General features: G+C 40.8%; 1 protein-coding gene across 3 annotated transcripts; it reads right to left on the bottom strand.

The window, feature by feature from the left end:
* Positions 1-220: 220 nt before the first annotated feature.
* LOC308106897 (lysyl oxidase homolog 1-like) lies at positions 221-20,805 on the bottom strand. 3 transcript variants are annotated; one of them, XM_080458928.1, is made up of 8 exons: positions 19,774-20,805; positions 18,930-19,733; positions 13,723-13,831; positions 12,393-12,530; positions 5,423-5,579; positions 5,124-5,219; positions 4,743-4,858; positions 221-1,508 (listed from the first exon to the last, which is right to left on the bottom strand). In XM_080458928.1, the coding sequence occupies exons 3-8, from the start codon at positions 13,764-13,766 to the stop codon at positions 1,502-1,504; spliced, it is 558 nt and encodes a 185-aa protein (XP_080315054.1). In that variant the 5' UTR covers positions 13,767-13,831; positions 18,930-19,733; positions 19,774-20,805; the 3' UTR covers positions 221-1,501. The 3 variants fall into 3 exon arrangements, with proteins under 3 accessions (XP_080315054.1, XP_080315053.1, XP_080315052.1); XM_080458927.1 differs by having other exon boundaries at positions 18,930-19,761; positions 19,801-20,287; XM_080458926.1 differs by having other exon boundaries at positions 18,930-20,603.
* Positions 20,806-21,412: the final 607 nt, after the last annotated feature.

Consider the following 21,412-nt stretch of genomic DNA (forward strand, 5'->3'; position numbering starts at 1 on the left):
ACTGGATACAGTTATTACATTATTGGTTGCTACACTCCTAATCCACTAATAACACACAACATGGATCATCGAAATAACCAGGATGTAAATCTTAAGGTTTCGAAATTTAACCAAACTTGAGTGGCGGGAGGCAACAATCAATCACTGCAGGGATATCTATTCAAAACAAAAGACAGCTCACTTAACTGAAGAGGTAGGTAACAGCGTCTTTGTGGCACCCTGCATTATAATACTAAGCATTAGTAGTAGTGTTTTCTTTTTTTTTTTTCCAACAACACATTCTTTTTGTATAATTCAGGTTAGCAAGAAAATATAGAGATATAAACGCAACCACAACTACAGTAACAGGTCAAAATGGATAAACAAAGTACAATCAGTTACAGCAAAATAACCGCCATCATTGAAGTTATAAATCAGTGGAATATTTGTATATACATTCTTCAAAAGGTGTAGATGACCTATGTGCCACCTGACCAGTGTTGGTAGTTGAAGAAGGGACGGTGAAGCGATGTGAGCACGCAGCTGACGTCTCGTTGCTTTGGAAGGCACCCTTTTCTGCCAGCTGAGCTTCCTGTTACTCTTTTCTTGAAATAGGAAAGGAAAGACTGGGTCCTCGGCGTAAATACGCGAGGATTTAGAGGAGGTGATTTTCATGCTGACGAATGCAAATATGACCTGCTGTCTTCCTCTTGCTGTTAACACAACATTAAACAGGATGTGCCCAGAGAATCACAGTATTCCTCCCAGTTAGACCCGCCGAGGCAGGAGAGAGAGAGAGAGAGAGAGAGAGAGAGAGAGCGAGAGCGAGAGCGAGAGAGAGAGAGAGAGAGAGAGAGAGAGAGAGAGAGAGAGAGAGAGAGAGAGAGAGAGAAATAACAGATTATCGTTCTTCTGAGTCACTGGGCATTTCTGTCGTCTGTCCCCACACTGCATGGATGAATGCACCTGGGAAGCCTTTGTCCCCTAATTTTATTTGTTGAAATGCAGCTGAACCCTGACTTGTTTGCAACCTCTCATTTCTGCCCTACCACCGTTTCAGCCTATTTATAATTCAGACAAAGTCGCTCCGTGGGGAAGTTTCTTTTGGGGGTGGGGGGTGGGATTGGTGATGTTTATGTGGCTGCACAGTAAACACCTCTCACAGAAGTCAAGAGTGTGTCCAAACACGTAACCAAACCAGACTGCAAGAGCTGCAGTATGAGAGATGTTAGGGTTAGGGGATTGTAGGGATGTAAAATGTTGGTTCATTATTGGCCTTTTTTTTTTTTTTTTTTTTTTTTTTGTGCAATATGCATTATGCAAAAGGCGTGTGTGCATGTTTACTTCAAAAACAACCCACATCCTCTGTGCGGGTAGATCCTGTGTTTGGAACCCCCAAAACAGCACTGAAATGTAGAGACAAACAACACCAACAACAAACCAACAACAAACGGATTCCATTCACATTTCAATGGAACAGCTATCAGGGTCACTCGAATGCGGCAGCTCTTCTGGCATCCGATCAAGACCTGGAAAAGAAGACGACAACGGCAACACTTTTGTTAGAGGAAGTATAACTCCAAACACAGTCGAAGGTATCATTGGATTACAATGAAAAATATACCCGCCTCCAACTCCAAACTATTTTACAGAAGATCGTTGTTCACACTGTAATGCTCTACGCTACAATTACTCAATAAATCAAAAGTTGTGACAAACTGTGCTATAAAGATTTTCTTTCTCTCTTATCTTCATGAGGTTTCTCACTTTCAAGTTTTTTAAAAAATTATTTCCAGAAAAGTTTTTTTTTTTTGTTAGATTTACCAGGTTGTTTCTGTTTTGGATTGTTTGCGAGTTTGAGTTAAACATTTCATAAATGTGGCCTGTTGTAATGACTGTAAAAAAAACATTACCACACTAAGATTTATGTTCGGATACAGACACAGGTGCAGTTTATAGGAGTTCAACAGATGTCCATTTTAAATAAGGAAACAATAGCTCTGTCAGACACACAATGATTACCAAGCAACAATTTATTTTCTACAGTTTAAAATCATATCAAACGCTCACATTAGAAACGCAAAACAGGCCACAATAACTCCTGTATTTCGATGTTGATTGTAACAGGTGCCACTTATCATCCTGCACCTCTAAACATGTAATCTTTACGGTTCCCACAATCAGACATATATCGCAAATACACTCTGATTGCAACGTTCAAACTAGCATCATACAATACAAACTGTTTATCAAAATCATTGCTTGGGATGCCATCGAGTGGTTATTTGCATCACCCAAACAGCAGCATAATTTCACAATCTGAGCTGTGGTCTGATGAAAAACACACAAAAGAAAAGCACTGATTTTCATTTTTAGCTTAAACAAAGTCATTTCTGCGTTAATCTGTTGACACAGACAGTGGATGTATGATCTCTGGCTTGTAGGTTTGTATTTCATCAACCTTCGCCAGGGACGAGGAACCTGAGGTAAACCTTTATTTAAGCACTGCATCCTGTGGCTGACACAGTCCCAAAGCCTGATTCTGCTTACTAATCATGAAGTACTCATTAAACTCTTCATCATGGCACCTGTTCTCTCTCTCTCTTGCAAGAGAACATTTCGTCCTCAAAGTTGATGTGTTACTACCAGGAAAAGAAAAAAAAAAAAAAAAAGGATTTGAGTGAGTTTGACGGGGGCTAATTTGTGTTGTTTGGACGACGAGGTCAGAGCAGCTCTTGTGGGGTGTTCCCGACTGCAGCAGTCAGTATCTATCAAAAGTGATCCAAGGAAGGAGAAGCGGTGAACCGGTGACGGGTTGCGGGTGGTTAGGGTTCATTAATGCACACGGGCCCATGGAGACATCATTTCACAACTTCCTGGACTTAAAGGGCCTGCTGTTACCATCTTGATGCCACAGCACACCTTCACAGGTGTTTATAATCCTTTATGTGTCAGACATGCCTCTGCAGCAAACTAACTGGTTCTACACACTATTATGCAGGTCACCAATGTTTTACTTTATGGCTGATTGGTGAAAGTTACTATTTGATCTATGAAATTAGCTTTTGGATTTTTAAAGTTTTATTCTGCGGCTTCACTGTCACAGCAAATTTACAATTTCATTGATTTGTTTATTTGGACAGGACAGTGCAGACTAGTGAACAATCCATCTCTTCATGAGGTTAATGTAAATATGCCGAATTTAGCACAATGCTAATTTCCATCCGATGCACCACATAAAACTATACAAGTTTACAAACATATAAAAACAATGAAAAAATATACAAACAAGCATATACGAATAAATGTTTCTCCTCTCAAATATATTATTTCAGTAAACATTTTTGCTCGTCAACACACTGAATTCTATAATCAGTAATAAGAGTATGCGTGGCATTGGTATTACCTCTGGTGTTCAGAATCAAAATGAAGATTTTCTCACAGAAATGTGTGTTTAAACATCAAAGCAAAGTGCTGCATATTTTACATACCTAACATATTTACTAATGGTAGTTTGGCTCGTGGCCTGAAGTAGTATAAAAATCAACATATGCACCATATGCAGCTTTCATATTCTCTAAAAACACTTGGTTGAATATTTATTTATTACAGCACTAGTTAAATGACGATAGGCTAGCAGGAGCACTTGAACCTCTTTATGTAAAATATTTTCAAATGGATGTAATAGTCATCTGGAGTACAATGACACACTGTCTAATAGTGCGATTAGCAAGTTCAACATCCTACATCTCCCTTTGAGGTAAGATATCAAAGTTTTGGAGGCGGCTAATCTCAAGAGGAGAATGAGAATATATGCTATTAAATGATCAAATATTTCAGACAGAGAGCTTTTTAAGTACTTGAAAACACTGAAGCCCTTCAGATAACAGCGTCCAGTCAGCAGTCTATCATGTGCTTTCGTGCAGTCATTGCAGGGAGAATGACAAAAGCCCAATTCGTGATTTGCCACACAGTTGGACGGGCTTTAATTCCACAGATTCAGGATGCAGATTACACAACAGGACAACTGCAGTTCATTTGGTATAGTGTGATGTTTCCTAATCTCAGGTTAGCAGTCGGATTCCCCATTTCACCCTGTCGACATGTGGAAGTGTCTTTTAGAAAGACACTGAACCCCAGACATCTCCCAACCATGTGTGAGCACCTTGCATTTCATGTCAAATACGTTGATAATAATATCAACATTTCTCATGATTTATAATCACCTATCCATCTTTCAATTGGGGAATAAGGATAGAGGAGGGGCGGGAAAATACTTTGTCTCCCTCACCTTTGATCTTCATATAGATTATTACTCCTCACAGTCGACCAGACGAAACACATGATACAGATCTCTTTTGAAAGTTAAGAGAGCTGCCACCGATCATCCATCAGCAACTTGCAATTAAAAGCTGAACTCACACTCCACCACACAACATTTGTCTCCTGTCATGTAGTCATTTCTAATATTATATTTCAGGACACAGAAGCTTTAAGTTTGTTGTAGGTTGTATCTAAACGTTCTCATGTTTTAAATCTATGGTTTTGCATTAAAACTGACAGGTTTAATTAAAATGATTCCAATATTAGTTACTTAAACATACAGTTAAACATGTGTAGTTAGTTTCAGTAAAATATATGTATTTTTTATGAAAATACAGTTTTTTCCCCAACAATTATTATTGTCTTTATTCCCACCCCTCATGCTTTCCCAACCCTGCTTCCATAAAAACAACAGACTATCAATTCACCATCTTACTTACTGTGCTATTTTGCAGTTGGTTGTTGTGACAAACCGTCCCGTGTAGTGAATGTTACATCTGATCACATTGTTGGTGAAGTCTGACTCCAGCACCAGGAACTTGGGATTGACCTGGAGCTGCAGAGGAAAAGCACAATGTAAATCAACGTTGGTGATAAATCGGGAACAAACGTGCATGAAAAATTTGAATCAAGATGGAAAAGAGGCAACGGGTGGCACTGCGCCGTGAAGTGCAACACCTGAAAACCTTTTTCGGAAGCAAAAAGAAAGCAACCCGGACAGGTTTGTTTTGGTGGCCTCAACTCTGCCTCACTCTATGAGATGTGACCTCAAGCTGTCAGCAGCCATGTCCACGCACACTGAGATTTCACTTGACTCTTACCTTCAGTATGTAGTTGCCAGGTTGGATGTCAGTGATATCGATCCACTGGCAGTCAATATCAGCATTGTATGTATCGTAGCAACCCGGACTCAGACCCTGAAGACACGGAGGGGCAGAGACAGGCTCAAAGAGAATACTGAACCAGTCTAAAGCAGTCCAAAGTTTGCGCTGAACAAAACAAAACTAATGAATGAAAAAGGAGCTCTGGATGTGACAAAGTAGAACTCCAGTGGACTGATAAGCAAAACTTTGATTTTGACTCGCAGTGCCTGGACTCTTGTTTTTGTTTGTTGTATTACCTGAGTGTGCGCGGTGCAAGCGTAACGCTTCAGGTGGCCGAAGTCACAGGTGGTGTCCTCCAGACAGAAGCTGGCCTTGTGTCCCTCGGCCACTTTCCGGCCGCTGCTGACCTCCAGTAAATCATAATGGCTGAACTCGTCCATACTGTGGTAATGCCTACAAGAGCAAGTGAGAAAAATAAGAATTTAGTCAGAAGTATAAAGCGTTCTTTGTTAAAGTGGGCAATCAAAGCCCATAAAAATAGATTGTAGATTTATATTTTGTGTATTCAACCTGCAGACCTCAGCTGTTAACATTTTTGTAAGTGATGCAGCACCTTGACTGAACCCATCATAATTCATCAGTGGATAATGGATACTAATTAATGGAAACAATAACGTATTGCTGAAGCAAGGCATTAACGCCCTAATGATGTATGAATGTTGTTAATTAGCTGGTACCAATCCGCCAGATCAGAGGTGTGTGTGTCCGCGCGCGTGCGAGTCGGTGAGTGAGTGTGTGTGTGTGTGTGTGTGGGTATTGTGAAGAGTGCGCGTGCATATCTATAAATGTGAGCTCATATCACAGTGTGAGTGCATTTCGCGTGCAGGCAGTGTGTTTCTGTGTGTGTTTGCACAGCTTCAGCAGCTTAGGAAAGCCTGGATGCACGCGACCACTGATCATCTCAGCCGAACCGCAACATGAACCGAGTGACTCTCAATGAGTGACTGCCAATGAGCCGCTCCATTTGAAATCATCTGTAATATTAGCTGCTATATGGCTTGGACCGCTTCCAAATGTCAAAGTGACCCAGGAAGCTATTCGCCTTTTTACAAGCCTGCTGCGAATGTAATTGCGGTTGAAAACCAACAAGTGCATATTTGCGTGGAGAATGGTGACAACATCATTTCTAGCTGATGGGAAAAGCTCTATTTTATGCTATTATTTTGATGGGATCGTGCACTGTGGTGGCGACATGTGAGTAATTAAAACACAAAGATTAAAACCAAAATGTGACACACATTTACGGGTTACCATTCTTGTTGGTTTGTTTTGTTTCCCCGCAATTTCAAACCGACAAGTGTTATGTCAGCATAGTTCTGTATTCAAGAGAAAAATCACTAACAATATTACCTAAGTTACATTGGTTTGAGTAACTCTTTGCAAAAATTGTACCTGTGAGAGTAGCGTCAATATATTTTCTACCTTTACTTGAGTACAGTTCTGAAGAAATATGCCGTTTCACTTAGCTTGATGCTTTTGTTGCCTTTATTTTCAACTGGAATATATCAAAATCATCAAATTACTTCGCCCTAATGGAGAGACTTCTGTTTGAGGCTTTGTCATCTGACACCATGTGATCAAATGATACCACAAAGTCATGCAACTGAAAACAAACTATCTGCATGAGGGAAAAACACCTTAAGATCAGCAACAATTAATGAATGACTCCTTGTGGGGCTGAGTTGGAGACAATTGAAAGAACTTAAGCTCACTTCATCATCTTGCCAAATTATTTACATTGAGATTTACTAATAGAGCCAGGATGATCATATTTTGATTCCCAAAAAATATTAGCTCTCGATAACCAGACAGAAATTCAGATAAGCCTCTAAAAGGTTATGCAAGCTGCTGTTATATGCCTAAAATAATCTCTCTTCCTCAAAACAATCATACTAGCGTTATTTGTATCTTGAATGAAACAACAATCTAATAATCACTTTTCTGCATAGAAAATCAAACGACAACAAAATAGCTGGTCTTTTTCAAGTTTTACTGGACAAATAAATAAAGAAAAGAAATAATGATCTCAAAATGTCTTCAGTTTTGGAAAATACATTAACAAATTATCTTTGAGGTGTTTTTCACTGCAACAATAAAAAGAATGAAACAGATCAAATATGCTATTTGTACTTCAAGCAGTGAATGAGTCTGTTTATTTTCAGTGTCTTGAATGAGCAGCAGATGAGACTGACATCTATTTGTCAGATATCATATCATCTCAGAGGATTTGTAAGCAGTAAAGTCCAACTTTTTTTTTACAACCAATTAAAGTTCACATTCATTGAAAGTCGTACTGTAGCTGGACATTTCCATGAAACTATAACTAAAATATGGTCACTTCAAAACAAGGTTCAGAAAATGGTAAAACAATGGTGATGTTAATTTAGTGAATTAAGTTAAAGAATGTGAAGCCTTGTGTGTTTATAACATTCATACTAGGAGTCCCTGCCTAAACGACTATGTTTAAATTAATGCTGTGCAGTCAGGGCTGCTTACAAGGTTTCAAGGAACATGACAGGAACATGTTGGTGGAAAAATAAAATCCAACGAAATGCATTAGAAATAATTCATAATTATAATAATGTGTCTAAGGTTTCCTTAGTGTGTCATTTTGTTAAGATGTGTTCATTTCCAATTCCAAGCTGTTTCCCTCTATCTGAATGTGTCCGTCATATTTTTTATGACGCTGTGGAGGTTACTCATCAATTACTACTTGAGTAATCCAAGTAATTTTTTGGGATGACCATTATTTACTTTTATTTGAGTAGTATTATTAAGTAGTATTCGTAAAGAAACAGTTTTTTTGTGCAAGGATCTTGAGGTACGGGCATTTAAAGGCAGAACTCTTCCTGATGTATTTTGATGCTTTTTATTTTGAATCTTAATTCTTATCTTCAACTGTCATATGGCTGTTCACATGAAAGCTAATCATCGCTTACATTTCCAGTGAATTCAGCTCTAAAATATATATTTTTCGGCTGTTGCATCCTTTTGAAGCTCCTCCATGGAGGACATCCCCTCATTTTGAATCACAGTATTCTCAATTAACTTTTAATCATAGCATATGACAGCATAGTCATCTCTCTTACTGTGGTTAATATTCAAAGGTCTAGAAAAAAACAAAACAAAACAAAACAAAAAATCACCTGAGCAGAATGTGGGGAAATTAATTCTTATTCTCTGCTCTGGCAAATGGCTATAAGAGGTCAATTTATTCTGATATGAGTTTTGGTTCCAAACGTCTCTCGAAATAAATAAATGAATAGATAGATAGATAGATAGATAGATAGATAGATAGATAGATAGATAGATAGATAGATAGATAGATAGATAGATAGATAGATAGATAGATAGATAGATAGATAGATAGATAGATAGATAGATAGATAGATAGATAGATAGATAGATAGATAGATAGATAGATAGATAGATAGATAGATAGATAGATAGATAGATAGATAGATAGATAGATAGATAGATAGATAGATAGATAGATAGATAGATAGATCGATCGATCGATAGATAGTTAGACAGATAGACAGATAGATAGATAGATAGATAGATAGATAGATAGATAGATAGATAGATAGATAGATAGATAGATAGATAGATAGATAGATAGATAGATAGATAGATAGATAGATAGATATGGCAACCTGATTTGTGGTATTTGTGGCAGTATAATCTGCCATTTTTGTCCGTCTCTCTGGTTTTATTAGACATTGTACATGAGAAGTGTTGACTTTAGTTGCCATGCATGAGGTAAGCACTGGAGCCTTTACAGTCAAAGTCAGGCTATAAAAATATTGCCCTTTTGCCTTACTTCATGGCCCATGTTTCAACACACAGCAGCTTTTACTGGAAGAGTCATTAAAGATTGAAGGATGACTTGGAAGGAAAAGTGCGTACTTTCCATTGACGGAGCGAGTGACCATTCAGGGACTCATTTGTTCCATAGGAGAGCCAAGCCACCAATTAGGAATTGGACCCAGGTAGAGAGACATTACTGTTATCTTAGGTTGAACACTATCTTTATTGTAACTCTGGGCATGAACTGCACTCTCTTGTCTCAGATACAAATAGTCACGAGTCTGTTTATGGGCTCATTTTACGAGGGAGCACATGGGCGCACATGCGATCTGTGCAATGAGTGTGTGAGTGCATACATTCACAATTGTGTATCAAAAAGGGAGGGAAGCCAAAGGCCTGGAAGGCTGAAACAGTCTTTGCTTTTCTTCCCAAAACTGCCGGTCATTTCAGTGGGAGCCTTGAGATGATTATCTCCCATGTATGTGCATGTGAAATAGAAAGAAGGAGAATGTGGGAAGCAAGCGAGAGAGAAAAAAAAAATGGGGGTGGGACGTGAGTGGAAGGGTCTTCTACCTCCTCGGATTCCTGGATCCCCTCTTTGACGATGTCAGCTTTGGGGAATGTAGTGTTGGAAGAACACGAGGGATTTAACAAGAATAGCTTGTAATTGGAATGTGCAAAACATCCCAGTCCTTCTCCACAGTTGTGAGTCATTTTCCATACATGTTACAAGAAACCAGACGTTTGAGGCTGTTTCTGATCATAGGTTGAGTTGTAAAACACAGCCAGCGACTTACTTTACTTATTTTCCAGTGGCCTGACATTTGCCTTCTGAAACTTGCAACCAGAATATTAAGACGTACGTTAAAGCACCTGCACACACATCAGCTTTGATATTTGGCGAAAAAGGTCAAGTATCTTAATAAAATTGTAACAGAGGGAGTCCAGATCGAGAGAAACACAAACTGAAGACCTCTCTTTGTAAGTTGTGGAAAAATAAGTGAACTCACAAAGCTTTTTCATATTGGTGGGCATAGAAAGTTTGAGGTGCGAGTCGCTGTCCTCATTTACGCTTAAAAAAGAAAAATCCAACAGCTTCACATTTCACCACACTCAGGAGAATGCTGTTCCCTTCATTTCTTTTGAGACTCGAGCATGGAAGATAAGAGTGGATGCAATGGAAAGCAAAACTGTCAACTATGCAGCTTATTTGACAGAAATGTAGGGCAGGAAAGTTTATTGTGAGAATCTGGGCTAGAGATTTTCTTCCCCTAAAGAGATTTCTTTGTGCCCAAACACTCTGTCCCAGTAACCCATATCCATGGCATCGCACTTTAGCAGCTGTGTGATCTGGTGTCACAGATTGACAGGAAAAAATGGATTGATTTGTCATTCTGATCACAGAGCCAGTGGAATGATTGTGCTGGCATTCTGCCTCCTGGGAGCCGCTGTGTAAATGTAGACTGATGTCAGGCAGCAACAACGCTGCCAATCTCCTAACGGCCAGTCAACATTCCTCCAAGATGAGAATAGTAAAGGAGAGCTTGGCTCTCGAATCAGTGGGCAGACTTGTTGAAATCAAGATAAAAGGCAGCCTACATGGAATATAAACTATCACGATACCCCCAAATTCACCTCATCACCAGCGCCCCCTGAGACATTTCATCTGAGCCACCACTGGCTGGCTGAACCAACAGAAATCCATGAGCTGAGAAGAATACAATGAAAGGACTGTTTGATACATTTACAGTTATATCCTCTTATTTGTCAGCGATTAACCTATATTTTAAGGAAGTCTCTATAATTGAATTCACATGTTTTATCTTTTCTATCTTCTGGTGCCAGGGAATTGAAAGATACACTGAAAAAATATAAACAAAACCCTTCTGTTTTTGCTCCTATTTTTCACAAGCTGAACTTAACGATCGAAGACATCTTCTACCTACACAAAAGACCAATTTCTCTCAATTATTGTTCACAAATGTGTTTAGATTAGTGTTAGAGAGCATTTCTCGCTTGCTGAAATAATCCATCCACCTCACAGGTGTGGCATATCAAGATGCTGGACAGTCGGCATAATTATTGCACAGGTGTGTCTTAGGCTCACTAACACAGATTTAGACAAATCTGTGAACCATAGTTGACAGAAATAGGCCTTTGTACGTAGAAAAAGTCTTATATCTTTGAGTTCAGCTCTTGAAAAATGAAAGCAAAAACAAAAGTGTTGCGTTTACAGTTTTATCCGGTGTATGTGGATCCTTTCAGGCAACGTGACCATTTAGAACACAATAAAGGTCATACGTATATAGCACTCTCACTCACAATCTGAATAAATCTTCAGAGAAATAGTATGAGCTTAATGGACCTGGACTATGCCTGTGCAACCCGAATGATGTTAAAAATACATTCCCACAACCACTTTCACTGAGAGTATGCATTACCGTGGTAGTTACATATCGTTTCCTCAATTCCAGGGGAAAACATGTCTCTTGCTTTAGAATATTCCACAGAATATTCCTAACTTCATGGCCATCGACAAATAAACGAGCAAAAGTAGCTTCAAAGAACAAAAGCAGTGAACCAGCACCAGCGGCGTGGGCACTGGGAGAGCGGCCTGACACATGTGATCCCCTGAACCAGAACAGCTACTTCTTTTGGTAAAAGTGACAAAATGCAGCAGAGTAAGAGCGCTCTCAAATTAAAAGTTACAATGGTTGATTTTTATAAAGGCATGCAATGCATAGTGAATATGTAGAAGAGAGATGAGTATGACGTGAGGCCACCCTTTGGACTTACAACTGCATCAATGCTAACCTTGCAGACAGGCAAAGTACAGCTTTTTTGTGGACAAATATGACTGTATCCAAGCAGATTCCATGATGTTGAGATCAGGACTCTGTGGGGGGTTCTACAACATTACACGCAGGACTCCTAATTCATCTCCATACCCCAAGATGTTTCTTAATAACATTGGCTTTATGACTGGAATCATTGTACCATGCTGAAGCTGCGAAATAAATCTGGAAACATTCAGATGTTTTCCAGTTGGATTACATGTTGGAATAGTAGCATTTCTTTCAGGCATACCTAAACCTTTTTTTTTTAACAGCACTGTGAAAAAAACAACTTTGAATGGAATACAGAAGACAAAAAGACAAATGTCAAGCTGCCCTATCTACTTTACAATGGGGGTAGACAGAAAGGAGGCGTTCCTGTCAGTTTGCCAAATTTTCTATTTTATATCTCTGAATGTAAAAAAAGTATTTGAGATTTATTGAATGGCACACACAGAGACATGCTAAACATAGTGGTAACCCAACAGCAGATGCATGATATATAAGATGAATGGCTGATTGTGTGAAGTTGCTGTTTGTCTTGTTTACATCAACAACTTACTGATGACAGCTATGCCATTCCCAGGTATGACGTGGTCTGTTCGGCATGAAGTCAGCAGTGCCCTTGTTTTTCACCCTCTGTGGGAATCTCAGCAGGACCCTTACGTCATAGTCACTGGTCTCCTGGCTATAGGCAGTGCTGAACAGCAAACAAACACATGAAGACAAAAGAAAAACTGTGAGGGAAGACAGGGCCATGTGGTGGCAATAGCAGAACTTGTATGTCGACATGTCTATTTCTCATAACTGAGACAAGTGGAAGAGAAAAAGGGGAAAAACTGGAAAGCTTGAAGGCATGAGTCTATCCTCTAAATAATTCATTGTACAGATTACAACCATCCGTCCACACACACACACACACACACACACACACACACACACACACACACACACACACACACACACACACACACACACACACACACACACACACACACACACACACACACACACACACACACACACACACACACACACACACACACACACGCAGAGCTTCGACATGGGGCAAGGGTCCACATGCTTACAAAATTTATGTTTTTGTGTGAGGAAGGAAGCACAACTGGAGTTCACAACAGCACTGAAGATCTAAGCCATTCATCTTCTGACTGTTGTTGACATTGGAGTGTATGGCAAATTACAACAGCCCATCTGTCGGTGATTGCCGCAAACTCAGGCCGGATATGAAAGGGCTTTGAGGGATGGATGTGCTTGTGATGGGAAGAGTGCAAACAGAGCCGCCACAGGGACAACACACTTCCATCATTTCAGTGGTGTCCTCAGTGCAGTGTCAGTCAAAGGGGCCCCAGCACCGGGCCCAGGAGATGTTTCCCAGCAGCACAGAGAAATTAACCTAAAGACAGTCTGTGACCAGGATTTGGTTTGCTTAAGTTGTGCAGTTTTGTACGATTTTCCCCCCAAAAAAACATTACACAGGATGCATGTCATCCTAAAAGCTAAGGTAATATTATGTGTGCTTCATATTCTTTTTAATGCGACCCAAAGGTGAATCAGCTCATAAAAAATGTTAATCTTTCATAAAGAATGAATTTGGATTTTGGTGCGTACCTCAGACAGTCTAACCTGAATGGAACTCCAGTTTGTGAGTGGGTTGTATTTAGAGAGAAAATACATTTTGTTTTTCTGTGCATTGTTTTTGCATTCAGCTACAATGCTGCTGTAATGATGGTGCTCGAACATAATAAAAATCTGTCACTGACAGAAATATGAAAAGTGACTCCATAGGGGCAAGAAGAGTTTCGACACAGACATGAGAGGAAACACAATGAAGAGAAACACACAGAATAAACAATCAGTGAAAATTGCTTTACCTCGACAGACATTTTTCCTCTGCAGCACAACGAAGAGAATACATGTGGGCTCTCTGGATGTATGTGGATGCCTGGACGTAGTTGGGATCAGGAACCAGATCAGGCAAACCTGAAACAGCAAACACTCAGACAATACTGCAACATCCTGCAAGACAATGATGAGGTTGCACATTCTTTTAATCTGGAAACGTTGACTGATGTTACATTTTTTTGATAATTATATTTATTGTTTAAATCAGAGGTTCTGGAAGATTTAAGCCCCCTAACTGTACTTGAACCACATTGCATTACTCAGCCACCCTAGAGTCTCATGCCACAACGGGTTTGTGTCACGCCAAGTACTAATATTTGGTTGACTGTCAGACTGAGTAATGTTGTTCACATAATAAGATATCATTGGTAACAGCTGTTGGGATTCATAGGCAATAACAGGCATCACTCTTTTGGTGCCTCTTGGGATGCTCCTAATTTGAAATATCTGATACATCTTAGTATACAGCCTGCAACCTTTGCAGCTGTTACATTTGTTTTTGTTTGTTTGTATGTTGTTTTGTTATTTTAACATAAGCATATTATATCATTTCACATTGTCTCCATTACAAAAGGGAAGAAAGCTTGTAACGAGAAGGTTGCTGGTTCTTATCTCACTGGCATGGGGTCACCACTGTAGGGGCCCAAACCCATAACTTCTCTGGTTATGTCACACAGGATGGCTGTATCCATTGTGGCGCCCCCGGAAGGGAACACTAGACAGGCACTCTGTCACTTTCTTTCCATTGCACTCACCATGAAGTAATTTGCAAAATGTATCTTTTGATCTAATTCTTACTTTAGCTTTACACCTTTTATCATGATTTCTCAAATTTAATAGGACAAAATCTTGCTGGTAAAATGCCCCCTTAATGAGAACCACACGACACTTGTAAACCACTGCTTTAAACTGACAAAATGCAATGCAGTTGCACAAATTTACATAGACATGATGTCTCATGACTGAGTAAATACAGTGGCACTGATGTGGAAATGATAGGTATACATGACTTGTTCTTGAGAGATGCACTTTTGCTGTATAGGTTAATAAAATGGGAGTGAATTTGGCATGGAGGAGCAAATTTGAGGGTTAAATCCAAGGCTCTCCTTTGCAAAAACCACTAAGTAAAAATTTTTAATCCTTTGATCATACTGTCACGGTCACTTCTAACTAGCTTTCCATAAAATGCATTTAGTGATTAAGAGGGAAATTATCCCAATAATTGCTTTCCCATATGATCTCTGTGAAGCAGTTCTTAACATGAGCCTGTCACTTCAACCTCACCTTTATTATGATGAACAGACTGGCCATATCTAGTGGGGGAATAGCGAACTGGGAAAAATTGCGGTGCTACAGTATAAAATACAGCCAGCCTTGTTGCAATGCAGGATACAAATACTATGCAGTTTGCTAATAAGTGACAGAAATGAAGCGATGTAGAGACGACGGTACGCAGGAATACAGAATGAGTCCCAGACAGAGACATAGAGAGGAAGAATGTATGTGCCAGGGTAATCAACATATCTCACACCACTGCTGTTTTTAAAGTGAGCCACTGACCATGTCTGTCAGAAAGCCAAGAGAGAAAAAAAAACACAGTAGGTCTGATTTCCTGTCAGATTGAATGTCTATCTGTCTGTCCCATTTCCAGAAAAGGCCATGTCAGCAAGGGTCTCTGGCCTTGCTTATCAGCTCCCTGTTTAGCTCACAAAGGGCAGACACATTGCAATACATGCTTGTTCAAGCCACAAAAAAAATCTGACCTCTGAGGATGGCATTAAAAAAAAAAAGCTGATTGTTGCTTTTTGGACCGACATACAATCTTTTGGGAACTGTCTGTTTCTGGAAAAAACAGACTTCTAGTTTTCCCATTTTATATTTGCACAGGATTTAACATCCAGGTGAGTTCTCCCTCACCAGCTGCAAGTTTAAAGATGGTCTTTCCCTTTGTAGGAGCTGTGTAAACTTCCCACCCAAGATCTCTCGGTCTTTCTCTGAGACAAACATACAGGACAGGGACCATGTAAACACTGTAAACCAGCGCGAAGCACAGAGGTTTTCCTACAGCACTCTCAGCCCCAATTTCTTTCTTCCTCACCTTCTGAAGGCTTTGTTCTCTGCCCTCTAATCTTTTGAAATGTGAAAGTGGGTCTCTTTCAGAGGGATAAAGTGTATTGAGAAACTAAAGCCGATCGGCGCTCAGCATGTGACAAAGCCACACATTACAGTCTAAGTGGGACAAGGAGAAGAGAAACTGAGTCTTGCCAGGCTTTTTATACATCTGATATAGCATAAGAAAATGACATGAGGGCTCTTTTCTCGACAGTCCCATGTCAAGCTATAGGCCGTGAACTACAGACTGATGAGAACCCTCGAAACTCAGGGGGCTCATCCACCATATATACAGTATATATATATATATATATATATATATATATATATATATATATATATATATATATATACATACATGTGTGTGTGTGTGTGTGTGTGTGTGTGTGTGTGTGTGTGTGTGTGTCACCTCAAGGAGACTATGTATTTATCTCACAGTCACCCTTAATGTATCAGTTGCAGAAGTTGTCAACCTTTTAGGCTTTTGTTTCAGCTGATATTGTACAGATTGTGTGCAGCAGTAAGACTTTCAATGTGAAGCTATTGAGGGAAAAATAATGAGTCAAACAACTGCAGCTCTGCTGTGATGAATTAATCTGCACCAATCATGGCATAATTAGTCTCACCTATGACTGCTGGTGGTTTTGACAGGGAATATATGAGAACACTGAGATGAGCTGACGATGTGCTGCAAAGGGTATCGTCAGTACAATAGTCAGATTCTTTCTCTTAGACTTAATTAAAGATAAATCAGTATTCATAAACTTACTGCGAAAGCTGGAGTTCTCTTTCTGAGAGGGAAATCTCTCCAATGAGACCGCCTCCTTTATAGCGAGCAGAGATTGAGTGAACCATCCTGGTGAAACAATTTGTTTAAGCCCTTTCAATCAGTTTCTAAAGGAGACTTCATCTCAATCTGTTGTTTGTTGCTTTTTCTTGAGTAACAACAGGAAGGAGTCTCAAACATAAGTGAGAATAGAGAGTGCCTGACATCTAGAATTAGAACTTCCTGGCCTGGATAGCAGAAGCAAATGTGTGTTATAAATCCCATGGCTTTAAATTCCATTAAATAAAAAGTAAGCAAAGCAGCTCACTGATTGATATCAACAGGGATTCACATCAACTTGCAAGAATGGTTGAAGTTCCTATGCAGAAGTTTTCCCTTTTGAAGTTATCAGTGTTGACGCAGTTATGGCAGCATGTCCGTTTATTATCCAGGTCAAAAAGTGGTTTGTTTGTCAAACAAACCTGTCATTGGTTATCTGTGAGAATCAGTTTGGTTGTCAATCTCTATCCAACCTTTGATGGGAGAATTCTCAGTGTTGACAATGCATTCTCATCCTGTGTGTGCATGCATTGGTTTTCTCTGGGTTCTTAAGTTAGGTCGGTTAGTGTTTTTGAATGGTTGTGTGCATGAGTGTCATCCTTCTCTGTTGGCAAAGCGTTGATACATAACCTCTTGCTAATAGTGAGTTGGGACAGGATGAAGTAATAAAGTGGGTTTAAAAGACTGATGCATTGTTACACAATGATTTCAGAATGCCACACATGATTAGACACAACTGATTGGCTGGTATATGACGCAAAAGTTTGGCCATTTAAAGAGATGTTCTTGTTGATATGTCTGTTTTTCATTCGTCACAGCCTCTGATACCACAACATTTTACACAATTTTAAACCTATAGCTCAAACAGGTACTACAATACTGTACCAGCTTAATGCCTCGATGTGAAGCAATAAAAATGTCAGTTTCTTTCCAACAGCTCCCAATAGCTGGATCTTTATCACAATGATTACTGAGAGCGCTAAGGCATCTGCACACATGTTGGCTTTTTGTGCAGCAGAAATGCCTCCAAGCTCTAGAGTGTCTAATAAATGATTGTTGCAAAGCACAGGGCACACTGGAGAGACTGTTTTGTGACCAGGCAGATTATTGAGTAAACAAAATGATAGACCTGCATTTAGAGTCTGAGACTCTCATCGGAGGTCGTCAGATCAGACCAGACTCAGGCTGCGGCATCCGGAATATGGTCCACATGTTGTTTGCATTTGGCCCTAATTTTCCGCTTAATAATAGAAGCTGTAGAGAGCCTTCTTCCTTCTGAGTGTAGCAGTAGCTTGTGAGAATAAAATTCATCAGTGATCAACAATTTCAAGGAATGGGTCAGCGACGATGAATAAACATTCTACATTCTACATGTTTCAACACTGTCTTAATATTTATTTGATTTCCTGAAAAAATAGAACGGGTCCCATATGTTGCAGGGACTTTCCAATTCTCTCTTTTGCCTTTGGGGAGGGATGAAATCCCCCCCACCAATCTACCCCATTACCCTACCTCCCCTTCACTGCCATCAATTCCTTGAGGCAGGCACAAACCCCTCAACCCCCCAACCCCAGCCCATCACCAGCCCCAGCCTATGAGGTCACCACCATTACCGGACTCCACACGCCTCACGAACCAGCCGACTTTCTTGAAACACAGAACTCCCCGCACAGAAAAAAACACAAAGGTTCTTGTGTCAGCTCTCTGTGCATTGGCAGAGTTTGCTCAACACCTGGTTTCAATATTCAAGCAAGTGGGAAAAAGATGAACTTTGTGTCCACTTTGCTTTGTATGTAAACTGAAAAAAAGAAGAATTTTCCATTGCTTTTTCATTCCCATTACTTCAGAGGAGTTTTTCTTTTCTTTCTTTTTTCTTTTTTTTTAATTTTTGGGAAGAATATTAGAAAAACATGATTATGTTCTTAAAGGATTGGGCATTCAACTCCCCTGCGCTTTTGCATATTTCAAATTCATATGTGAAGCAACAGCACAGATCTGATGACAGACCTCATGTTTTTTGTCTCTCACACTGAAAAAGCTGGGATGGATGCCTAAAAGTGAACACTCTTTCACAGAAAACATCCAGCATTTTAAGTGCTTCAAGATTTCCTTGAGAATCAACTGCATCTACTGCCATTTCTCTCACATGTTCCACTTCTTCAAATATTATCAGCATAAAGAACAGTGTCCTGACCACAAAAGTGAAGACAATAAAAACTGAAATAAACCTTACTGTACCTCTCTGTTCTGGCCGATACACACTTCCAGCATTAACGTTGGGACTCTCAATAGCAGAGTTTGGAGAATTTCTTGCTTGGGGAATCGGCTGTAAGAAGGGAGGCTGGGGTCTTCCAAATGGGGGAAACTGCTCATACTGAGGGCTCCTGACTGACGGTTGACCAACAGATCCTGTCCGGTCCACAATTACTTGAGGGCCCTGGTTTACATTGGAGGCAGGGATAGCAGGAACTGATTCCTCATTGTAGAGACTGTGGGTGTATCTATGGTCCAGGCCATCTCGAAATGATGGCTGTGCAGCTTGTGCAGGCACAACAGGTGCCACAGGTGCCACAGGTGCCACAGGTGCTACAGGATTGGGCCCGTAGCCGTAAGACTGGTAGTAACGGTAGCTGTCATCAGTGAAGTCGGAAGGAGATCCAGGGAGTACAGGAGCCAAACCACCTCCATATCCCGCTCCGGCATAACCAAGTCCAGTAGAGAACCCTCCACCTCCATATCCTCCGCTGACGACAGGCTGAAATGGGGGTTCATAGTTCCTGACTGGTACATCCACAAAACTTGGGTCATAAGGAACTGGCTGGAATGGAGGCTGTTGAGGAAATGGATACTGTGGGTAGGATGGTATATTATATGAGGATGAAGAGAAGGATGAAGATGACAACGATGATGATGAGCCTGTGGATGGCTGGAAACGGCTGCTGGAGGATCCTTGGAACTGGCTACTACCCGTGTTGCCTGTAGTTTGTCTCCAGTTGTCAGGCACTTGGCCAAAACCAAATGGATGCCTTGCCTGCCCGCGGACTGTTTCAGAAGATCCTCTTGATGGAGCCTGTCTGCGGACTGTTTCAGAAGATCCTCTTGATGGAGCCTGTCTGCGGACTGTTTCAGAAGATCCTCTTGATGGAGCCTGTCTGCGGACATTGCCTCCCTGAGGTCTGCGTGAGGAGCGAGGTCGACTATCTGCCACAACCACTCTGGGAGCACTTTCCTGGGTCCCCACTCCAGCAGGGACATATTCAGCTCCGCTGTTCAGCAGGCTGAAGAGCCGGCCGTTGTTCTCCCACTGGATCACTTGCCTCCAAGGGTTGGAAGCACTGTCCTGTCCCTGTCCCTGAGCCTGACTCTGACCTTGAGTCTGTGTGCCAACCTGAGCCTGGCCTGAGCCCAGCAGGATGAATGCCAAACATGCTACAAGAGTTGGCAACATACTGGCTCCAAAGATGCCACAGTTCACCACAGATGGGAAGAAATCTAAGTGTCCACCAGCAGCTCAAGCTCAAAGCACCTGTCGCCCTGTCAATAAAACATGTGTATCCTCTTCCCGCTGGTACAGCTTTGGTGAGAGCGTTGAGACAGAAGCAGGATTGTGAAATGAGCCTGTGGTCGAGTGCATCCACAGCTCTTAACTGCCAGCAGTGGAGGAGGTTGAATGTGCATTCAGAAGCAATCCCACCCAGGAGAGTGAAAGTGGGCTTCAGAAGACCCACTGGTGGTGTTACCATCTGCCAGTGGTATGAGAATATATCCTGACTTCTTGTCGGTCTGCTGGCCTGCCTGTCAGTAAACTAAGCATTGCTCTCTGCCTCCAGGAAAGAAGTGCCTGTGCACTGCACGACTGCAGGCTTGTATTTGCCTGATTGCTTACAATGGGCTGTGAAGAAATCTCAAACTTTTTTCTTTTTTTTTTTTCTCCTTCTCTCTTTTTTAAGGAGAGGTCCCACATGGCCCTAGTGCTAGTGATGTTTCCCGGCCTGAAGCAGCCAAGGCTTCATGAGGTTGTTAAAGTCAACATTACTGGTATTCAGACATACCATGTAACAGATCTCACTTTTGCTTTTATTTATCAAATTGTACAAGCATCCATTGGGACAATATGACCTTGATTTTTCTCACAGATGTTTCAAAGGCTTGTTACATTGTTGCTTTGCCTTTAAAACTTTGGAAATGACAACAACCTTGAGCAGATGGTAAATTACCTAAGTGGTAACAGGGGTGTCTTGTGAGAGTGAACCAATGACGCAATGTTCACAATAAACAAAACGCTTGATACAACTCGCTGCCATGGTTACATAAAGTAAAGTGGAGGTACAAAGTAATTTCGAGTGGCATTTGCATAAACAGTGGACATCAGAGACTGAAATAATGTGACTTTTTGAACACAATTCTGTCCTTATGTGGTGGGGGTGTTTGGAAATGTGTTTTGTATACCACACCCTGGGAAATATCAAACTGAGGTCAATTAGGGCAGTGTTCAAACCTCCCCTCCCACCACACACACACACACACACGCACGCACGCACGCACGCACGCACGCACGCACGCACGCACGCACGCACGCACGCACGCACACACACACACACACACACACACACACACACACACAGTCTGTGAGCACTTTGAAAGCCCAGCTGTTCTCAGGGACCTTAGTGTACACATATGCTCTGAGAGACAGGCTATAAGTAACCCTACATATGCTTGGT

The sequence above is a fragment of the Lipophrys pholis genome, assembly GCF_963383615.2.
Source record: "Lipophrys pholis genome assembly, chromosome: 2".
Taxonomy (NCBI): domain Eukaryota; kingdom Metazoa; phylum Chordata; class Actinopteri; order Blenniiformes; family Blenniidae; genus Lipophrys; species Lipophrys pholis.

Bases quoted from the DNA above. Each gene is read 5' to 3' on its own strand.
- LOC308106897 (XM_080458926.1), bottom strand. From the start codon at position 20,139: ATGTTGCCAACTCTTGTAGCATGTTTGGCATTCATCCTGCTGGGCTCA. The intron at 12,531-13,722 runs GTAAAGCAATTT...TTTGCTGTTCAG, and splicing joins GAGGAAAAATGTCTGTCGAG to CACTGCCTATAGCCAGGAGA. The intron at 5,580-12,392 runs GTAAGTTGTTGA...TTGCTCTTGTAG, and splicing joins GAATGGCATAGCTGTCATCA to GCATTACCACAGTATGGACG.